This window comes from Sander vitreus, chromosome 1, assembly GCF_031162955.1.
Source record: "Sander vitreus isolate 19-12246 chromosome 1, sanVit1, whole genome shotgun sequence".
NCBI classification, from domain to species: domain Eukaryota; kingdom Metazoa; phylum Chordata; class Actinopteri; order Perciformes; family Percidae; genus Sander; species Sander vitreus.
Genome location: NC_135855.1, coordinates 36555524 through 36578319, shown reverse-complemented (window position 1 = coordinate 36578319; position 22796 = coordinate 36555524). Strand labels below are relative to the sequence as shown.

General features: G+C 38.8%; 1 protein-coding gene across 1 annotated transcript; it reads left to right on the top strand.

The window, feature by feature from the left end:
* Window positions 1–13197: 13197 nt before the first annotated feature.
* LOC144522995 (photoreceptor-specific nuclear receptor-like) lies at window positions 13198–21144 on the top strand. Its single transcript, XM_078258244.1, has 8 exons — window positions 13198–13288; window positions 13902–14052; window positions 14763–14866; window positions 15227–15523; window positions 16547–16725; window positions 18139–18379; window positions 19636–19741; window positions 21012–21144. Exons 1-8 carry the CDS (start codon window positions 13198–13200, stop codon window positions 21142–21144), a joined length of 1302 nt encoding a protein of 433 aa, XP_078114370.1.
* Window positions 21145–22796: the final 1652 nt, after the last annotated feature.

Here is a 22796-nt window from a genome sequence, read left to right as displayed (position 1 = left end):
AAAGCTGATGGCTCCTCTGACTGACGACTGCACGGAACACACCAAACAGACTCGACTCACCGACCTCGCCAGACTGTTCGACGACCGATAATCGGGTTGGTGTGTCAGCGCCTTAACAGGAAAGTGAAGGAGTCAATCAGTCAGTCTAATCCGGCAGAAGAAGTGTGTTTGTGTATGTACAAAAAGTGTGTAGGGCCTTTAAAAGAGAAGTTGTGGTTTAACTTCAATACAGTCAGACATTTCTTGGAGCTAGCTCATGTTGCCAAACTTAGCACAAAGACTGGAAGCAGAGGAAAGAGAAAACCTCAACAGAAAGCAGACAGTTATGCCTTCTAGCATCTATAAGTTTACATGTTATATAATGTTAGATAGCAAGCTAGCCACCCTACATCCAAGATTCATCTGGATTATAGTGCAGAGTGGGAATGGTGTACAAGGCTGGCATCTTCACCATGAAAATGAGACTTCTGAGATACTGCATTCAGTTACTGCGCCAAGCTGTTGTTAGTAAATAGCTCCAATGGATAAGGTAATTACTTTATGCATTGGCGAAATGTTTTCCCCCTGTACAAAAACCGAAGTTTTCTGGTTTTACGATGGAAATCCTGGAAATCCTTGGAAATCAAGACACAAATCCAAAAGATTAAGGGTCTGGCAATGAGTAATGAAAATGGCCCAACTCGAGGGGCCGCATCAAGCATGCATTTGAAAATCTCACTACACGCAATTGGATAACACTACGACCAATCACAACAATACACGGGGTGACGTATCCAGAGCCCCATATGCTTAGCTACCAGCAGAGCTAACTGGTAGATTAAACTCTTGCCGCATCCGGTCGGCAAAACAGCAAAAACGTCCTTCTTGCAAAAGAACGATTCGAGCGCCGTCTTCTGTTCCTAGCCAAGTCTAACTCGTTCATTGTAGCGGCCAAAGCCGTTTCAAACAACTGGTGTTCATCCATAGCCTTCTTGCAATGTTTACTAATGACTTTGACGTCACAGCGCTGTTGTCATCTGTTTAACTCGCCACTGGCCCGCCTATATCAGGGATTATTTAATGAGCATCATTACTGAATGCTAGAGTGACTCGCTGAGCAAATTCAAATTGTGCTCTTGCGAGAACTCTGGATTTCCAGGGTAGTTTTACGAGGCGTTATGTGCTCTTTCTCAGGAAGTCTCTTTTTACCTTTGGACAGAGCCAGGCTAGCTGTTTGCCCCTGTTTCTAGTCTTTGTGCTAAGCTAAGCTAATGACCCCTGAGCTCCAGCTTTAATAGCCCATATATCCCAGATATGACCATTATCCCAGATATGACCATTATCCCAGATATGACCTTTATGTTTATGTGGTATGTAGAAAAGATATGATATCACTTTATTTACCCCAAGGGTAAGGGTTAGGGCTTCTTGTGCAGCAGTTGCAGTGTAAAGTAGGAAAGAGTGCAGGTCTAAAATATCAATAAGGTGCAAATCAAAAATATATAAAAAATATACACAATGCCAAAAATATGTTAACAGTAAGGATCATAAAAATATACAGTGCTTTCTGGGTTTCTGATTACTTACAAATATTTGACTTTGAAAGCTTATTTGCTTTCTTGCAAAGAGTTGAGAGAAGATCGTTACAACTCTCATGTTAGTGCTTTAAAAAGCGCCATAGATAGAATAAGACTGATAACCAGGAGACCAGTGACTCATTACACTGACAACAGTATCAAAATTGGCCTACAGTTTAATGTACTGTTTTAAATTAGATTACATACCTGTGATATTTACTCAGGCCATTGATTTCCTCACTCTGATTATTATTTGGATGGCAGATGGTGGGTCGGTGGTAATCCCAGCTGCCCATTGGCTTGACCCCTTGCACTTCACCCACCTCCTCCCAAACCAACACGCGACATCGCCCGCCCCCCCCAAACACACACACACACACACACACACACACACACACACACACACACACACACATACCCCACCCCCGAAATCTTAATGAACCCGCTGAGCCGCACGACCAAAGAGCTGCTTTAAACTGGTGAGTAATGGCTGTGTCAGCAGTCAGTAGATGAGCCAGAGGGTGAGGGGGGGGCGGAGGGGATGAGCGGGGTATTAGAGCCCCATTAAAGCCTGGTTCTATTGTTGAAGAAAGAATGTATTGTAAACACTGTAACTGTACACTCCCGAGACTCACAAAGAAAAGCTTTCCAAGTTATATATTTGTCTTTATCATGTAGTATAAGTAGTATTTCTACTTTGTTTTTCTATGTGCATGGAGGATTTTGTAGAAAAAGCAAACAAAAACTATTTATGTTTGAGCACAATCTTCCAGTAAAATTAAGCGAAAAATTGAAAGTAAAAATGTCATTATTCGGTTTTTGGACAGTTATCTTTTTAGATGAATCGATTGATTTTTAAGTCTAACTTGTTTTACACAAGCAAATCAAATTACCAGAACCTTAACTAAGGCCCTAAAAAAGGGTATTTTCAAAAAAAGTTAGGTATTCAGTGAATAATTGTTATTTTATGGGATATTTGTAAAGTCCACCCCCCATGTGCCACACTTTATGACAGAGATGCAGAGATGCTGTGTGAACCAATTACTATTGTTTCCATACAACAAATGACAAAAATCAATTGTTCAATTTCCCAAATTTCCACAACAACATGAACCACAGGAGAAAACTCTCATGTGTCTGATGTTAAAGGGTAATTACAATTTTGCACAAAGTTATCAAATGACCATGTAGAAAGTACGTCGCTCCTTAAACTACAGTACATCTCTCCATCTGTTAAAACAAAGCAGTGGCACTGTATTGTTGTACAATAATGTAACAATGGTCATTTCAGTTACCTCATTTGCTTAATCTTCTTGTTTCCTCTGTGTTTCCACAGGGGCCCTAATCCAATCTAAAGTCATCTGAACTAATCCACCACAGCAGCAGCAGCAGCAGCAGCAGTGGTTGAGGTAAATTAGGCTTTTGACTGGCAGCCATCTGCCAGACGTGGGTCTAGTAATTAGTTTGTTTTACTCAACTGATGCAAAATGAAATTTGGATAGGTGAGAACTCAACGAGGTACCTTAAAGACAAATCACTTGTAACACCACAAATCATTTATTGAATCATTATTTTATTTATAAGTTAATAAAATACATTATTTGTAGTTGACAACTATTTGTTTTATAGTAGAAGCAATTACTGTAGTTTTGCACATAATAAAAACAGAAAAATATTCAAATATTATTAATAAAATGAATTGGGCTAATAATGACTTTTCAAAATTTCCATATTTTCTTAACTGTTGTAAGTTGGTTCACCGTTGTTTGCGTTGTCATAATGATAGACCCACTGGTAACGATCTCCATTACTGAAAACACAATAAAATAAGGGTGTTTGGTGTTTAAAGCCCCCAACGTCGCCTTCCAGGCAGCGCTGCGGTTTGATGTTGCCCAATGTTGGGTAATGTTCTGGATTTTATGTCTTTTAAATATTTGGCTCCTGTAAACCAGCTTAATGAGGACACAATTTCAAAGACCACGTCACAGATTTCACTTTCAGTATTTGAAGAGTTGAAGGGATTTTTCTTTTGCCGTCAGTTAAAGGACAAATCCGGCGCAAAATGAACCTAGGGGTTAATAACACATGCGTACCGATTCGACCGTTCTCTGGGATATGTTTTCATGCTAATTGAATGCGACCAGTTTTAGCAAAATAGCACCACACTTCCACGGTAGCATAATGAGGGTCCCTACATGTAAACCGAAGCATTGAGAACTTTGTTAGTTTACAGACAGTTTATTAAAAAGATAGTTTATAAAGACAAGAGTCTTTCTGAACTATATTTTTGCGCTGGATTTGTCCTTTAAATCCTGTACATTTGATGCTCACTGATATAGACACAAGAGGCCTCTGCTTTAGGCAGCATGAAGGTTTTGTTTTTTTTATCTATTGTGCGCCTTGAATGCAAACATTGTTAATTAGAACAAAACACAACAACCAAACAATGCCAGCAGCAGCAGTTGGCTGCTAAGTGTTTGTGGATCTCCTAAACAAACCGTGGGGCCCTGAGCTGCATCAAGAGGCTCAGCCAAGGTCCAATCTGACATTTATCTCTGCAGGCTGTTCTGCTGATAGCAGCACAATGTCACTTTAGGAACCAGCTGTTTACTGTCAGAGATCTAGGTCAGGACAGAGAGAGCTGGACACAAAGCCGACCACGCTCCCGCCAACAGTTTACCGCTCAGCCTCAAGTACATCTGGAAGTTTCCCTGAATGATCCAGGGAGGCTGGAAAGATGGATATTTAAGATTAAAAAAATGTTATAGGAAAAGAAACCTCAGAACAGAACTGATGGCAGAAATCTGAAATGACCATGACAGCAACATTTGAATAGAAATCTGGCCAATAGTTTTCAAGATAGCAGAGTTACTGAATTAAAAAATGTATTTAGTTTAGTTTATCTATTTAAGAATATTATCATTATACAATACAGGATACAGACCCTTCCTTACTACCCACCCCTCTACTTTCGGGCGCCCTTGCTGAGACCACACCCATCTTCAAATGCGTCCCTCATTTTGATGTCAACTACACACCTGTTAAGTTTTCTGACTGTATCTTGCACGGTTACGACGCTAAAGCGGTGACAAAATCTGTCCACAGACACACACACACACACACACACAGACTCAAAAGGAAAAAACAATACCAGTATCGCTGTCGCGGCTGGTAACAAACATCAGTACAGGAAACACTCTTAATATATCACATCCATTATACACCTCTCTGTGTTGACAGACTACTGTGAGGTCATGTCCACAGAGATGAAGACCTAACTCACAGGTAAGAGGCTCAGCAGCCACGATCAGATCCCAAAGGCAGCTTTATCACACTGTTATATAACACACACACACACACACACACACACACACACACACACACACACACACACTGATGCAGGGCTGATGTGAGGACGTAGTCAAACTGCCGTCGTCAGCACTGGCCAGATCAGATTTAACAGCCCACACCTCCTCATCTCCACCCTCCTCCTTGAATTTCCTTCATGATCCATGGTAACACTCCCTACCCTGTGTGTGTGTGTGTGTGTGTGTGTGTGTGTGTGTGTGTGTGTGTGTGTGTGTGTGTGTGTGTGTGACCGGCTCAGGATGGTGAGGTGACTGAGTTTGAAGGCGGTGATGTAACCAGGTGTGAACAACAGATTAAAGATGGTTCCACACAAACATGGCCGACATGTTTGGATCAAATCACTTTTTTTTTATCAGTTGCTCAGTTGTCTGATAATAGAAACAAAGATCTATCACTTGAAAATATATAGGAGTTATTCTTCAATTGAACAATTGGTAAATCAATACTCAATTACTAATACTTACAATACTTCAAGTTCAAGTTTTTTTTTATTGGTCATTTCCACATACAAAGTATTTGGAAACTAAATTCCGTTTCCCATGGCCCAAGGTGCTAACACAAAAATACAGAAAAATACACACACAAATACATAAAATGCAACATAGAAACAAATTAATTAATTAATTAATTATTATAAATACAATTAAAAGGCATGTATTTCCGACATTGGTGATTTGTGTTGGTGATACACGCTGTGTATTGGTGGTAAAAACCTGGGACTTTGAAATCAGAAAATCAAATCTAAACACACATTAAGATGCTTATCACACAGTTGCTGGAGAGGTGTGCTGTCTTGTGTTTTCACCGAGACTCAAACTCATTAACGTCATTCAATAACACGGCTCCTCTAATCACACTTTGAATCCTGAATATTAGGCTGCTCCCATGCTAATCTGTTTGTCTTGGCATAATCTATGGCCTGCTCGTGTAAGCAAGTCTTGGCCTAAAACTGGATGGTGTCACGTTGTGCTGCAGCTTATTATTATAATGTAAACCGCCATAATGCTGCGATTGGCCCAGCAAAGTCAGCTTCTAAACATAGAGAGCGGATCTGATCTGCAGCTCAAAACTGTCACACTCCTACAGCAGGTGTCACATTTGTACAAGAGGGGACAAATGCTTGTTTGTTGTTTTAAATTATCTACTGTGTAATCAGAGTATGTGCTTTACTTTTTATGTGTTTTATTCTTCTCTCTTAAAAAAAGAATATTTTCAATCCCATTTATTTGATCTCTCCTTCTTAGTAAGTAGGCCTAAGCAAGATATTACGGGGAAAAAGCCAACAGAAATCAATGAAATTTGCTGGACCTAGGAACAAGTGATATGTTCTTGTTCACATTTAGGAATACTGTTAATCCCCTCTCAATACACTACACTGTTTACATAAAGCACTACTAATAAATATGTCCCAGACCGTGGGTCCTCAGCAATAAACCCGCCAAGTGTGATGAACGGTTGTCAAGAAAAGAAGGACAGACAGACAGAGACTCCTTCCATTTTAGTTAGACAACAACAAAGGAATCTTTTCAAGTATTTCTCTTTTTGATGAATTACAAAAAAAAAAAAAACGTCCAAATGTGTCTCATCATTGCCATGACCCAGATGCAGATTAGAAGATTAGAAGATGTTTTAAAAAAATATTTTTTCAGGCATTTTTGATCGTTGGCAGGTGACACAAAATATGAAAGACTTTCCCAAACTTTTATGTAAATAGTCAAAACAATGAGTGGTTATGGTAATGGTAATGAATGGTTATATATGTATCCTTGACGCAGCTGCTCAGGTTCGACTCTGACCTGTGGCCCTTTGCTGCATGTCATTCCCCCTCTCTCTCCCCTTTCATGTCTTCAGCTGTCCTATAAAAATAAAGGCCAAAAATAGCCCAAAGATTATAATAAAAAAATTAAATAAAAAAAAGATTATGTGTATGTTTAAAATCGCAATAATATCGTATCGTGACATAAGTATCGTGTTGATATTGTATCGTGAAGCCTCTGGTGATTCCCACCCTACTAGTAGGTAGGTCCTTTGAATTAGAAACAATAAACATTGTAGACTGATGATCAACACTAAAGGTTGAAAAATTGCTTAGCTGTTTGCAACCTAAAGAGAAAGAGCTGCAGGAATGTGAATGACAAATATATCAAACATTTTAGACCACCCATCCTCCTTCATTTATTTTCATTTTTTTTATAATTATAACTGCAGTTAATAACTGAGAGTTTGCAAATCCTGACCCTGTTATATCTCACATTATTTGAGTGGATAATACACGGAAAAGCAATAATGCTGTCGCTCATGAGGTCCTTTTGCTCATAAGATATTGAAAAGGCACCACCAGCGCATTATAAGTAAATTAAAGCTGCATAAAACATGAAGAAGAGATGAGTCGTACACTAGCTGGTTAGTTGGTTCTGCTCTAAACGCTGCTTCTGAAGCTTTTTAACTCTTGACAAGTTATGGTCATTCCAGTGGCACTGCAGTCTGTTTTAATTCTATAAGTATAACTACTGCAATATATTATCATCATAAGCATAGAGTGAAAAACATAGAGTACACGTTGGTACTTTTTTTGTACATTAAAGTATAACAAATCATTTATATGTTGAAAGTTTTTGTGTTTATAACTAATAAGGCTGAAACTGAAATATGGTTTCCTCAGGACTCAGTTATAAAAACTGACACAGATAAAATATCAATATAAAAACATTTTATAAGTGCATGGCTGCATACAAAATGTGGGTGCAATAAAGATCTGTATATAGAGTAAATATAAGTTACAATACTTACAATATTTAACATGTAGTATGTACAGTATATAGATTACTTATTTAAATTATATTCAATAAAATGTGAATCAGTGCATGCTCCATCATGTAAATATATTCAAGAGGACATGATTATTAATAGAGCACCATGAACTCTGACGTATCACAGCGTTTCCTGTAAGTTTCCCAAAAAACATGGAAAGAAGAGAGAACTCTGGAGGTCAAAAACAGCAGAAAAATCTCCTCATTGTTAGATTAGATTAGAGTAGATTGACTTTATTGATCCCAAATTGGGAAATTGCAGTATACAGCAGCAAAACATCAGACACATGGCACACATACAGAATATTCAAGAAATAATAAATAGAATAGAATACAAGAACAAATATTTCAAAAATAATAGATAATATATGATAGATACAAAAAGAAAAAAAAATACAATAAATGGAAAGAATGTACAAACGTATATACAAGTTGGGAATAAAAATGTACAACTACTTGAATAATATTTATAAAGATGTAAGTAAAACATATGTTTGTGCAAGTTGCACAATTGGGATGCAGTATTGGGATGTATATATAGGTCTTATCTAACTGTTGATCTAATGAGTGAATTTTTTATTTTATTTTTTAAGATTTTTTGGTCATTTTCAGCCTTTATTTTGATAGGACAGCAGAAGACATGAAAGGGGAGAGAGAGGGGGAATGACACGCAGCAAAGGGCTGCAGAGTGGAGTTGAACCCTGGGCCCGCTGCGTTGAAGAGTAAACCTCTGTATATGGGCTCCTGCTCTACCAACTGAGCTATCCGGGCGCCCCTAATGAGTGAATTTAGTTGAAAATCAACGGGCTGAGTACGTATGACAGCGGTGAGCTCTCTTTAAAGGAAGCATCATGGAATCACCAATCAACAGGAAGCAAATCCACCTGTACAACACCTGTGCAAGTATCAGTACAGAAGTAGCATTATTTTGCTGCCTCCTACAGTGGTATTTGTGTGTTTTTGAAATAAAATAACTTTTCGTCTGATTCTCTTGTTGTTTTTATCAGTCGCTATGGTGACGGAGAGGCGGGTGAGCTGCAACAAGGACCCTGTCTAGACTCAAACCTGGGACATTGAAGTAACAAACATTTCCACTCTTTTTATTCTTTATAAGGTAGGTTGCAACCACTCTCTTTTATTTAAACATTTGTCATTGTTGCACAAATTATGTGCATAGATAGGAATTAAATGTACCTAACGTGACTCTTTTTTTAGAGACATGAATGACTTCATATCCGTATCAGTAATCAGTGTGTAATTGGGTGAATCCATGCAAAAATCCTGCAGAAGCACTGATCCCAGAAGACTAATTAACTGGTAAATCTTACAAAGGTCAACAGTGTGTTGGCCAAGGATGAAGAGAGTAGCCACCATATGGCTAAAGATGCCCACAAGAAGTGTGTCTTCACTGCTCTTTTAATCTTTTGGGCTAATTGTGTTTCCCCCTCCCCCCATCTTCTGGTGCCCAGGCAGACAAAATGTGGTCAAACTCTAATCTACTTAACTGCTCTCCACTTTGTTTTTCCAGTTATGGTCGAGCTGTGTTATTGTGGAGCTGGAAGTCGCTGACATCATCATTCATTTTGCCCTCCGAGCTAATTTTCTACTTAGAGTTTAGCAGCGATGAAAGACAAGACAGAAGTTGTTTGGATTTTTTTTTATATACAGATTAATTCTAAATTAACAATTAAATATATATTAAAATGTACACACACATATATACACATACATACATACATACATACATACATATATATATATATATATATATATATATATATATATATATATATATATAAAATGGATAATGGATCAAATGACTGTGATACATTTCTGAAAAAAAAAGAAAAGAAAGAAATACTAACATCATGAGTTAAAATACCCTCTACGAGACTCTCCTCCCCTGAAAAACGCTCCCATAAGTCGTTTGTTCAAGCATTAATTACGACTAATATTTGTGTCCCGTTTTATAACAAAAGTAAGCAGGTAAGAGTTTCTTTCTTACTTTATGGAACAAACGGAACAAAGTCACATTCTGCGTCACGTGCATAATCCAAAGTTAAGTAACGTAACGTATGATTTTAACCCAAACCACGTCTTTTTCTGAATTTAACTAAGTAGTTTTGGTGCCTAAGAATAACCAAACTGCGACCTGCTATGTTCTCTGGTTTAGATATGAGCATGGACAACACATTCTCACTCCCATCGCGTAAAATACAGACGCTTGGTCAGGTGCCTTTGGCGTTGTTATTGACGCTAAAAGTCTCCTTTAGCGTCATATCTAAACGCGCTTGGTCTGGACTATTGGCGTCACTTTTGACGCAGTTATGTTAAGGAAAAGGTTGTGTGGGGACTAATAAAAAGGTACGTTTCCATGACACACGGGACAAGAACGGGACAGTTGGGTTTAGGAAAAGAAAAATGGGATAGTTGGGTTTAGGAAAAGAAGAATGGGAGAGTTGAGTTTAGGAAAAGAAGAATGGGACAGTTGGGTTTAGGAAAAGAAGAACAGGACATTTGGGTTTAGGAAAAGAAGAACGGGACAGTTGGGTTTAGGAAAAGAAGAACGGGAGAGTTGGGTTTAGGAAAAGAAGAACGGGAGAGTTGGGTTTAGGAAAAGAAGAACGGGACAGTTGGGTTTAGGAAAAGAATTACGGGACAGTTGGGTTTAGGAAAAGAAGAACGGGAGAGTTGGGTTTAGGAAAAGAAGAATGGGAGAGTTGGGTTTAGGAAAAGAAGAATGGGATAGTTGGTTTTAGGAAAAGAAGAACGGGACAGTTGGGTTTAGCAAAAGAAGAACGGGACAGTTGGGTTTAGGAAACGTGACACGCGGGACACAAACCCCGGTCTCCTGGATGAAAGTCCTGTGATGTTTAACCCATCCACCGACCCAACCAACCTCCCTATGCGGATTTTCGGGCTTTCATACTACTTGCTACCGTAGTCGCTCTTAATGCTACATCATCTTCAAGTGCCGTGTAGCTGCTGCTCTCCCCGCTGCGTTCTACACACACACTGAAGGGCGCTTTTTGTGTCGTATCTGACGCTGACAGCCACTGCCCAAGCGTCCGTATTTTACAAGTTCAGAGTGAGAACGGGTTTTGTTTTGTTGTATGGGGAACGTAGAAGACTAACACGCTCCAATTACCCCATTGTACACCACCTGCCCACCAAACAGCAGACAGACAAATTTATCCACTATCTGGTAAAGACATTGGAACATTTAGCGGCAAAAAGAACAGACTTTTTTTTCTCAGGAGGGGTGGAGACAAAAAAAATAATATGACTCTAAATGAAGATTAATGTTTTTTGTCTGCTGGATGCAGATATGTCAGATGTTGCGGTTTAAGCTTGTTGCCTTTTGAAAACTCAATTAATGCAGCTTTAAATTGTTCATATGTCCAATCTAAGATCGGTCATGATTGAGCACAGTTATTAACAAGCACAGAATAAACAGCAAACAGACAAACAAACAACAGTACAGATGCCAGCACGCAGATGTCATAAACATGGCAGCTTGTGTCCTCTTCAGATTAAGATCATTCACTTGAACCGCTCAACTGTGTCAAGAAAATAAACAATGAAAACGAGCAGAAAGTCGCGTCACAGGAACATCATTAACAACAGAAGCGTTGTTTGACACCTGCTTTGAATTTATGAACTGAAACATTTCCGCTTTCACAGAGATCCTCTATGACTCTTCCCCCAGTTTGATTTTCACAATCAAGAGTATTTTTAATGGCTTTTTTGGCTTTCGTTTTCAAGCCTTTCTTGTCTTAATCACGGCATTATGGTACAGTGCTTTAATTTCGCCCCAAATTGTCTGACATTTTGCTAAACAACCAGTCAATTTCATTTAAATTACAAGACTCCATGGTTCATATTCTCTGGTTCTTGGCAGCTCTGGTCCTCCAGTCTCCTGTTAGCTGCAGCTCAACACTGCTGCCTATGTAAATGCCACATGGATGATGACTCTAGCTTCTTAATAATAAATGGGAGACCCTCTTGAATTGAGCTAAATTAGTGTCAGCTAAAACATCAGCCATTCAAAACTCTATTATTCCCTCTGTGACCTTTTTCTTCTGGCTGCCAGAGGGATGCGGATGATCTCTAGTTTGTCAAAAAAGTGAAATGAGAGTTAATAGGCAGCTCCTCAGCAAACACTGGGGGTCATTATGAATGGCAGGCAATCACACAGATCAAATATACAGCAGGGGGAAATGGAGCTGTAATTCAGAGGCAAAAAAAGTGGGGAAATACAAATTGAAGAGGCTGGTAAATATAATAATGTGCACCTCGTGTAATCATCCGTTTGAATGCAGATACCGAAGAGGAGTGTTGACTGATGGATGCCCTCGTGGACAGAGGAGACACGAGGAGACGGAGCTGCATGGGAACTGGTCTAAAGTTACAACAACTCTTTTAGCAGAGAGCTTTAGGAGTCATCATCACTGTGTGGGAAACGGACATTTTAGATTTTAGATTATTAGTACTCATTGTATTAATTCTGGTGAAGTCAGACGTTTGTCAGATGTGCATTGACAGTCAATGGACTGAAGTGTCATTTTTCCAGAGAGATGGTTAGGGGGTAAAACCAGGGGGGCAGTTATGACCCACCAAAGGTTATTGTGAGGTACATAAACTTGACTTTTGATTTTAGGAAGGGCTCAGGAACTGAATGTCGCACATGCCTGACTGAATCGACATTGTCATGAGGTGCCTATGTTTCACTTCATGACATTTAAGGCAAGCTGCTCTGAAAGTCAGGAGAGAACACTTTTTACAGGACTGCTCTCCATGCTGCATGAAGAAAAGAATCTGATTAATCATATCGTCGACTCTGTAATCTTTCCCGAAGAAATTTTTACAGTTACTGTAGCTGTTTCTTTCTGTTTTTGTTTGCAGACATAATGAAGATCCGAGTCTGAGCAGCACCAGTGTTCTGGCAATGTGACTGATTGATCCAGTAGATGAACAGTAAAGATTAAAAGGATGACAAAGAAGCATGCTGCTTACACAGCACGTGGGGCTAATCCTCCCCCTGCAACCCACCCCCCTGGGCTCCCTTTTGAGGAGCTGCCACTGAGGAAGCACCCACAGACAGTGACGGACCCCGGCGGCCAGAGGGAGGACACACAACCTGTTGACGTGAAACAAGTGTGAGCTGGAGCTCATGGCAGGACCCCAGCCTATCTGCATCTCCACATCAGAAGCTACAACACAGTAGAGGCTCAATTTACCATCTGCCCACTGGGGACCACTGGAGGCCTGACAGCTACTTATTTCACATTTTAAGTGTTTTTGCTACAACAAACCCAAAAGGAACTTGAACTTCTCGCCTGTCATTTCTGGAAATTGTAACTTGAAAATTGACAAACTCCAGAGAAGAGGACTAATAGCTTTGCAACAAAGTTTGTTATCATTCACCATCATTCCAGGAGACATTTTTTAATAAAGAAATGATGGAGGATCACCTGTTGAAGCTCCCCATGATGTCGTCCTCTTCCCCCAGTGAGTCTTCTTTGAGCGGCGGGATGGACGACAGCAGAGGAGGTACGAGTTTCACATGTTGACCAAGAGCAACAGGTGTCAGGAAGCCTGAAAGAAGGGACGCAAACTTGGCCTGTAGTAAAAGAAATTAAAAGTAGACTAACGGAGGTTTTTGATCATCTTGAATGTTATGTTTCTGTTTGAGATTCTCATAAAACTGTTTTGTGCCTTCTTTCTGTTTAAATATTTAACACAAAAACCATCCGTCAAAGAAAGTTGTATTCAATTAAACATCACACAAGCATGATGATATGCACAGAAATTAATTTTGTGCATTTCTTAAATACAAATATACTTAATTAAATGTAGAACAAGACCAAAATAAATATGTATTATGCAACTGTAAGCAATTCCATCTGAATGTATGTATAATGAATGGGTTTATTTGGTTTATTATCAGTATCCCTGCATCGTTTGTGTTAGCTGTTAATCTGCCTCTAGCCATTTTATTGTTTTAATTTCATGATCATCCACTAAATGAGATTTTCAGGCCTAATTACGGCTGTGGCAATAGACCAAGCTGACAGTACAGATGGCAGGCACATGTATGAAACAATACCAGAGCATGTGAATGGCACTTACCGACGGGACCCTGTCACTGTGTTTTGACTCACAGCCAAGAGTCCATCCCCGGGCAAAGCCCTGAGCCCGGCTCTGGTCTGCAAAGTGTGCGGAGACACCAGCAGCGGGAAACACTACGGCATCTACGCCTGCAACGGCTGCAGCGGCTTCTTCAAACGCAGCGTGAGGAGGAGGCTCATTTACAGGCAAGAGAAAAACTTCAGATACCAAGATTAACAATGCCCCCCCATCCCATAAAAGCCAGTTAGTATACAAAGTGCAATACAGTATGGAAGGCCAGGGTCCTTTTAAGCACTTTTATCCAAAACATTCTCACAGCCATTAGATTTATATCCAACAAAACCCACACATTTTGTATAATATCGGACAGGAAAAGATGGCCATGTTTTTTCAGAACGAAATGTACATTTTTGTCACATCAAAACAAAATTAAATCATTTATTTTTTCAACTGATTGTAACTGAAAATATATATACGCTTGTTTCACTTGAGCATTGTAATGCAAACAAACGTTTTAAAGCGCCATAAAACATGACTAACTTTAATAAAGATGTAGTTGTTGTTTAGTGTGTCTGTGTATTAAAAACCGTGTAATTCAATTTAGGATTAAAAGTAAGATCCCATCCCTTTAAAAAGCGGTTTATTTGTTTAGATTTGAATTATAGATGGTGTCTTTAAATTGGTTGTAAGTTATTTTGGTGAAGGTCAGGCTATAACGTATTTTAAATTTAGGTTAGGATTAAAGGTTTGTTCATTGTGGATTCAATTTCATATACAAGTGTGTAGGAATTTCAGATACATTTCACCATAAGTATGTATTTTTAATGATCACATTCAGTATTTCTGTTAGTTTTGGGTGGACTCTCCCTTTAAAGTCTTGGTTGTGGGTTAACAGGTGCCAGGCCGGTACAGGCATGTGTCCAGTGGACAAAGCTCATCGCAACCAGTGCCAGGCGTGTCGGCTGAAGAAGTGCCTGCAGGCGGGCATGAATAAGGACGGTAAGTGTGTTTAACATGAGTAAAGGTGTTTTTTTACCAAGCGATTTGAAGAATTTCAAAAAGCGAACATCAATTTTTCAGCTTTAGGCCCAAATAATCTCTTTACACATTGCTCTAGGACATACCTGGGCCTCACTAGCTCACCAGCTGAGTTTGTTCTGAACATTGTGATGTAAAATACATTGGTATCAGGCTGTATGCAAATATACAATACAATATTTAAGAAGATATGTAAAAATCTCCCTCAGGGGGTTAACGTGCAAAAAATACATCAAATGACGCTAACAACTACACACTAACTACACACGTATCTCATGATTATTTCCACCTTTTCCTTCCCTGTCCTTTTCCTCTCTGCAGCAGTACAGAACGAGCGGCAACCCCGCAGCACAGCTCAGGTCCGCCTGGACTCCATCGATGTGGACCCTGAGAAGGAGCACCTGGCCACCACACGGGAGCCCACCTCCTCTTCCTCTTCCTCATCTTCCTCCTCCTCTTCCTCCTCCTCCTCTGTCATCACGTGGCCCCACATTACCTCTTCTGTGTCCATCAACTCCTCCGCGGCCCCCCAGCGCTGCACCAGTCCCCAGAACAACCACCGCTTCATGGCCAGCCTCATGACGGCCGAGACCTGCGCCAAGCTGGAGCCTGAGGACGGTGAGGAGGGCTTGGGATTTGAGATCAGATTAGACAGAAGGGATGCTTTCATTTTATGGTACAATTCTTTACATCACCCAAGTTTGTGGATCCAAATCTGTGATGTAAATTCCATGGGAAAAATGTGTTTTAAGAGCATGTTTGAAAACTGTAAATATTGGGGCGAGACGTGATGCAGGAGGGGATAGAGGGAGAGGAATGAAAAACATGTCTTATGAAGATAGATTGAGGAAATTAAGTTTACCGACTCTCATATTTAGGAGATACAGAGGAGATATGATTCAGGTGTATAAGCTTGTACAGGGAATATATGATGTAACAGTTGAGCCTATCTTTCAGTTTTGGAACAATAGGTACGAGACACGAGGGAATTCTTTAAAACTTTACCCTAGAACATGCCTGTCTGAAAAGAGAAAGAACTTTTTCACACTCCGTGCGGTAAAATCATGGAATGACCTTCCAGAAGAAGTTGTGTGTTCCCGTATATATATATATATATATATATATATATATATATATATATATATATATATATATATATATATATATATATATATATATATATATATATATTTGTTTTTGTGTCTTTTAGAGTCTGGGATAGAGGATTGTATATACATATAATTGTAACATGCCAAGTAAGAATATGAACAAATTAATACCTGTAGGATGTTTATAGGATGCTAATTTCACTGTGGGTCTTAATCACTAAATTACTGCATGTTTTAAATGTATTTTCTCACGCTTTAGAGTTGATTTTATACTGTTTATTGTGTCTAAGAGTCTCTGATAAATCAAAATATGACATAACTTACTGATTAAGACTTCATTCTATCAGACTGACAGTCATTTTATCAGCTGCTCCTGACATTAACATGCTTCTGTTTTGCATGTAATATTCAGCATAGAGCAAGCCAGTGTTAGCATGTTAACAAGCTAACAGGCCAAAGTTAAAGTGTTAACATGCATACGTAAACTAGGTTGAGTTCTGCATGAGCCTGACCTCGTCTTTTCTGTTTTCAGTTGACGAGAACATAGACGTGACGAGCAACGAGCCGGAGCGAGCATCCTCGGAGTACCACATGGCTCTTTACCCGTCCAGCTCCGAAAATGTGTACGAGACGTCGGCAAGGCTGCTTTTCATGTCAGTGAAGTGGGCCAAGAACCTGCCGGTGTTTTCCAACCTGCCCTTCAGAGACCAGGTGAGACTCACACATATACTCTACTGAATATAGTATTCTTACATTATTTTGTTTTGATTTAACAAGTAAAAGTTCATTGATGTTTTCATTTGATTTTAGTTACCTTAACTCTAGTTCTAGTAAACAACAACCAAAAACATTCACAATTATTTAATTTGTCCATTTGTCCAGTCTTGTATTGTCAATTGTTAAATATTTTTTAGTATATAATTATTTTAGTTGTCAAATATTTTTGGTCATAGTTTTCATTGACATAATTTGCACTGGTTGACAATTTTTTTTTTTAATGAATGGTCAAAATATAAACTTGTGATATCTCGTAAATTTTACTTTGTAGGTCAGGACTTACAAATTAGTTATAAAAACATAATTAAATGAGATACTTAATCATATAAACATATAGAAAAACATTATGAGTTACAAATTATTATTTTAATAAATTATTTTGAAACACTATTATTTTGGAAAATTAATTAATACTGTTACTGCTGATAATGATTTATTTTATAAATATATATTATCATTTATCAACATGTTGTTACTTTTTGGCAGGAATGGCCTTCCATACAACCCTACTAACTACTGTGACTAATCAGTGAAGCTAAAAACAGCTACATCTGTTTCTGAAAGAAACTTTATTCTTTTTATGTGATTAACCATTTTTTGATTTTTTTTAAACAAAATACAAAACATACAACCCCCCCCCCCCAAACCCCTTTGTCATCACCACCTACCCAGAAAAAAATCAAGAAAAGACGACACAGTAACTACAATATTCCAGATCATTCAACAAAATAGTCACAAAATAAACAATAAACCATAAGCCTAATAAACATATGTAGAAATGACATCACCAGAAGCCCATCATACGCATCTCTCCCCAGCACAAAGCTTCCTAGGAGCCCTCCAGAAAGCTCAGGTACTTTCCCCATTTTCTACTATATACATCCAATCTGGCAAACCGTTCAGAAACTTTATTCTTAATTGTCACATACACACAGTACAATGTAGTACATTTTTATTTCTGCAATTTAACCCATCCTAAGTATATTAGAAGCAGTAAACAGCTATATATATATATATATATATATATATATATATATATATATATATACATATATATATATATATATATATATATATATATATATATATATATATATACATATATATATATATATATATATATATATATATATATATATATACATATATATACATATATATATATATATATATATATATATATATATATATATATATATATATACATATATACAGCATCTGGGGAGAAACTTGGGGTTCAGTGTCTTGCTCAGGGACACTATGACATGTGGCCGGAAGAGCCTAGGATTGAACTGCCAAGCCACACAAACAGTTTTGACAACCCGACTCTTGTTTGTGTCCCACCAGGTGATCCTGCTGGAGGAGGCGTGGAGCGAGCTCTTCCTGCTCTGTGCCATCCAGTGGTCTCTGCCTCTGGACAGCTGCCCGCTGCTCTCTCTGCCAGACCTCTGCCCCGGCATGCAGGGGAAGACCAGCTACACCAGCCTGGACCTGCGCCTCCTGCAGGAGGTCTTCAGCCGCTTCAAGGCCCTTGCTGTCGATCCCACTGAGTTTGCCTGCCTCAAAGCCATCGTACTCTTCAAGCCAGGTGAGGCCAACAGGATTCTAAGGGGCCGGCACTATAAATAATACAGATGTCGTTCAGGCTTCTATTTGGTGATATTACAACCTAATAATTGCATTGCAATAATAACATTCTAAGGGCCTAAGTGACTGGTTTAGATTAATAAATCTTAACCACTACCGGGCAGATTAGCTTTAGGTTCCTAAGGATTTCAGTTTTTCCCTGACTATTCCTTTAGCACCGCTGCTGATCAGATTTTGAACATACTGTATAATGGGAAGATTACCGTAACATGGGCGCCCGGATAGCTCAGTTGTTAGAGCAGGCGCCCATATATAGAGGTTTACTCCTCGACGCAGCGGACCCCGGTTGGACTCCGACCTGCGGCCCTTTGCTGCATGTCATTCACCTCCTCTCTCTCCCCTTTTATGTCTTCTGCTGTCCTATCCAAATAAAGGCTGAAAATGCCCAAAAACATAATCTTGAAAAAGAAAGATTACCGTAACATTTGCTGGGCAAATTCATTCTCCACAGAGGATGAGCATGCTACATTTTCAATTCAATTCAGTTTTATTTATAGTGTCAAATCATAGCAGACGTCATCTCAGGACACTTTACAGGAAACAATGTTGGTGCAACAAGGGCGCGTCAAATCTTCTAACAAACTTTAAACAGGCAGAAACCTCAGACAGAAACTTTTCTCTCGCGCCACCCTGAGCTGACACCCAAAATGTCTGCTTGGCACACAAAATATTTTATAATCTTTTTGACTTTCAACTTTAACTTTATTGTCCCTTAAAGGAAATTGGCCTTGCAGCCTGGAGAAGCATACATTGCACACACATGTGAACTTAATAATACATAAAAATACATGCTACCACATACAAATCATACAAATGCAATATTAAAACATAACCTAAAGCCCACCACATGTGCATGCTTGTAATATAGCTGAGAAGAAGGCTGCATTTTTAGCATATTTAAATATTGGGGGGGGATATGTCCCCTACAATATAGGCTACATTATGATTACTGCCTTGGCTGAGAACATGGTAATGTCTCAGTCATGGTAATAAACCAATTTCACGTTAAAGACTTCATGGTCTTTTCTCTGTTCATTTTAAATATAAATAATTCAGTGGTCAATATAAATGAGTGTAGTTGTGTGTAGAGAGTGACACCACCACCAGCTCGTATTACACAGCTGTTCTTTCAGTATTGTTTTAAAAGTATTTGTCTGAATTTGTGTGACTCACGTTGGTGTTTGCTGTCCTCCACAGAGACCCGTGGTCTGAAAGATCCAGAACAAGTGGAGAACCTGCAGGATCAGTCTCAAGTGATGTTGGGACAACACATTCGCTCCCACTATCCCAGTCAACCAGCCAGGTACCTTTAAATGCGTTTACACTGTCACATCTCATTTACCTGTAGTCTTTTCTATGTTACAAGAGTTGATTTGTGATTGGAAAATGAACTTTTTAGGTTAGTAATCGTTCTGTCCACCTGCTTCCTCTACTTTGTATTTAAAGCTTTAGTGCGTAACTTTTTGCTCGATGGTATTTTAATGTTTTTAATGTCGACTTCAAGGCAGCGCTGCGACCATCAACTTCAAGGCACCTAAACCTAACCGTTTTAACCCAAACCTAACCCTAACCCTAACCATTGCCTAATCCTAGTGCCTTCCAGGCAGTGCTTAAAACACCAAACACCTAACTTTTTGATATTAATGAACGTCCGTTACATTCAAGCCATCACCAAATGAGTTGCTACAAAGCTAATTAAGACTATCAGCTCCACACAACTCTCTCTGTATCTCTCAGTATGGCTATGTTCAGAAGATTGTGTCATCCGGTGACTTTCCCGCGCAGAAACTCCAGTGAAGATAATTCCCTCTTCTGAAGAGTCCATCATGTTTTTTTTTTTAATCCTCCGTGTCCTCCTTGGCTACTAGCAACTGCGTGGAGGAGGGGTGGGGGCTGTGTGCGGTTGTATCACGTGAACGCGCCAACAGTTTTGTTGTCATTACTTACAATTCCTCATGGGAGCGACAGAAACTACGCACTATAGCTTTAAGTTAATGATTTCCTTCTATCAACAACCCTCAAAAAGGGCTGTTAGCTGTTACAGTAGAAATTAGTTTCTAAAGAAATTGGTTTCTAAATGTGCGTCTTCTATTGAAGTAATTTTGTCACTTTAAAATCTTGGAGGACAGATGCCAAAATGATTTAATGTAAATGTTTTAGAGTCCGAACACAAGGCAAAATGACTTACTTACGTCTGCCGGACGCCCCTCCCCCAAAAGAATGCTAATTAAAAAGTTCATTCAGAATCATTCAGAAAGTAAAGTATTTTGTATAAGTTATGCCAGTATAAAGACAAACTCCCTGAATTTTGAATTCAGAGCTGTAGATTTAAGACTTTATTAGTCAGACTTTTGTCACAAAAATGAAGAGGTTTGACCTTATTTATAAATATTAGCCCTGTGCATTGAATTATTAAAAATGCATGAACACTTTTTTGTGTTTAAATGTAATTGTATTGGTCAGCATTAAGACCTAAAAGACTTCCATGTTGACTTGTAATTTGGCTACACATTGTTTATAAATGTACTATTTCCTGTTGCATGCAGAAGTTGATCATATTTTTGTTTATTCAGGTTTGGAAAGCTGCTTCTTCTTCTTCCCTCTCTGCGTTTTGTGAATTCTGAGCGGATAGAGCTGCTGTTCTTCCACAGGACCATCGGAAACACTCCCATGGAAAAACTGTTGTGTGACATGTTCAAAAACTAAAAACCATCACCCACACACCCGTTGAGTCATCAATAATCTTCATGTGTTGAGCGATGATATTCAACAGATATTTGCTTTGTATTCCTGTATACATATCAGAGAATCTGCGTGCTGTTATTTTTTTAAAGGCCACTTTATCATTGTTTGTTGGTTCCACGTCAGGTCATTCTACAATCAAATTCAGTTCCTATCATCATGCTTGCTGTCTATTTGGATCATATTTAGACTTTGATTTGTGTCAGAAGATACTCCGGATCACATTTCATCATCTAGTGTTGTGACATTTACAATGCAGATCTTTATTATTTGGTGATAGATGGACTGTATATCCCTGCTGTCGTTAATGTGACTGTTATATTCATGTTTTCATGCCTTGATAAAGTAAAAAACAATGCTTGAAAACGGTTTTCGATTCGGTTTTTATAAGAGTTTGACAAGAGATGATGTAGCCTTTAGACTTTCACTATTAAGAGGAAATATTTTAGGGTGTTTTAAAGATATAAATGTGAAAAAAAAAGGAAAAAATACATTTGAAATATGATGTGGTAGCGACAACACGTGAAAAGTCAGTTTACTGACACACTGTAATGCAGAGGACCATCCAAACAGCGCCCTCTTCTGTCTACTTTAACACACAAAACCCTCAACACACACACACACACACACACACACACACACACACACACACACACACACACACACACACACACACACACACACACACACACACAGCCTAAACATAAAGTATAAGATGAGAGTTGAGTTGCAGTTTTTCTCAGATGTTCAGATGCATCATTAGAAATAATCTGCCCCGTTTGCCGAATGCCAATTTCGCTTATATATTCCAATTACTCTATGGAACAGACATATTGAGTTTAAGGGCCTGTTACAGTACATGCTTTTTACAAACAGGAGTCCTGTCTTTGGGTAATAAATCTGCCTGGAGAGGCTGTTGTTAGGAGATGGATGGATACAGTGAAAGAAAGGGGGCTTCGGTCTTATTTGTTAATGGTAAATGTACCAAATATTACCGTTAATATGAAACTCTGTGCCACATATCTTTAGACACCCTGTATAGTGACAGTATTGCAGTATTACTTATCGAAATAGTCTTCTCTACTTTAAAATGAGATGTGAAAGCATCTCGAGCGAGTGTTGGTGTTCCTTAATGAAATGTCAGTCTGATAAGAGACGTCACTCAGTATTTACTTCACCTTCTAAATCAAACACATGAAAAACATCAGACAAACATCAAACCCATTCAGTTTCGTAGGCCAGTGCTGCAAGTGGAATTGTAAAAGATGATTCTGGGCAAGAGAAGGCAATTCACGGCGTTGCTTTTAGTCAAGTTATTTATTACACTAATACTAAGAGCTTTAATAATTGGAGGCCTTTTCATGTTGTAATAGCAGCAGTTGAGTGAAGTGGGTTCTGTGCAAGGCCCACAGTCAGAAAAGCCTCTGTCATATGAGCGAGCTCACACATCCAGATTAAGAAACCTTCAACTCTCAAATGAGATTTGTCCCATTTTACAGCAAAGTGTGCTGCAAAATGTACCTGACAAGGACAAATGCACTGCAACTAAAAAAAACACATGCAAATAGACAAAACACAAGAAAATCAAGAAAACCTCTTCATTAATTTGACAACAC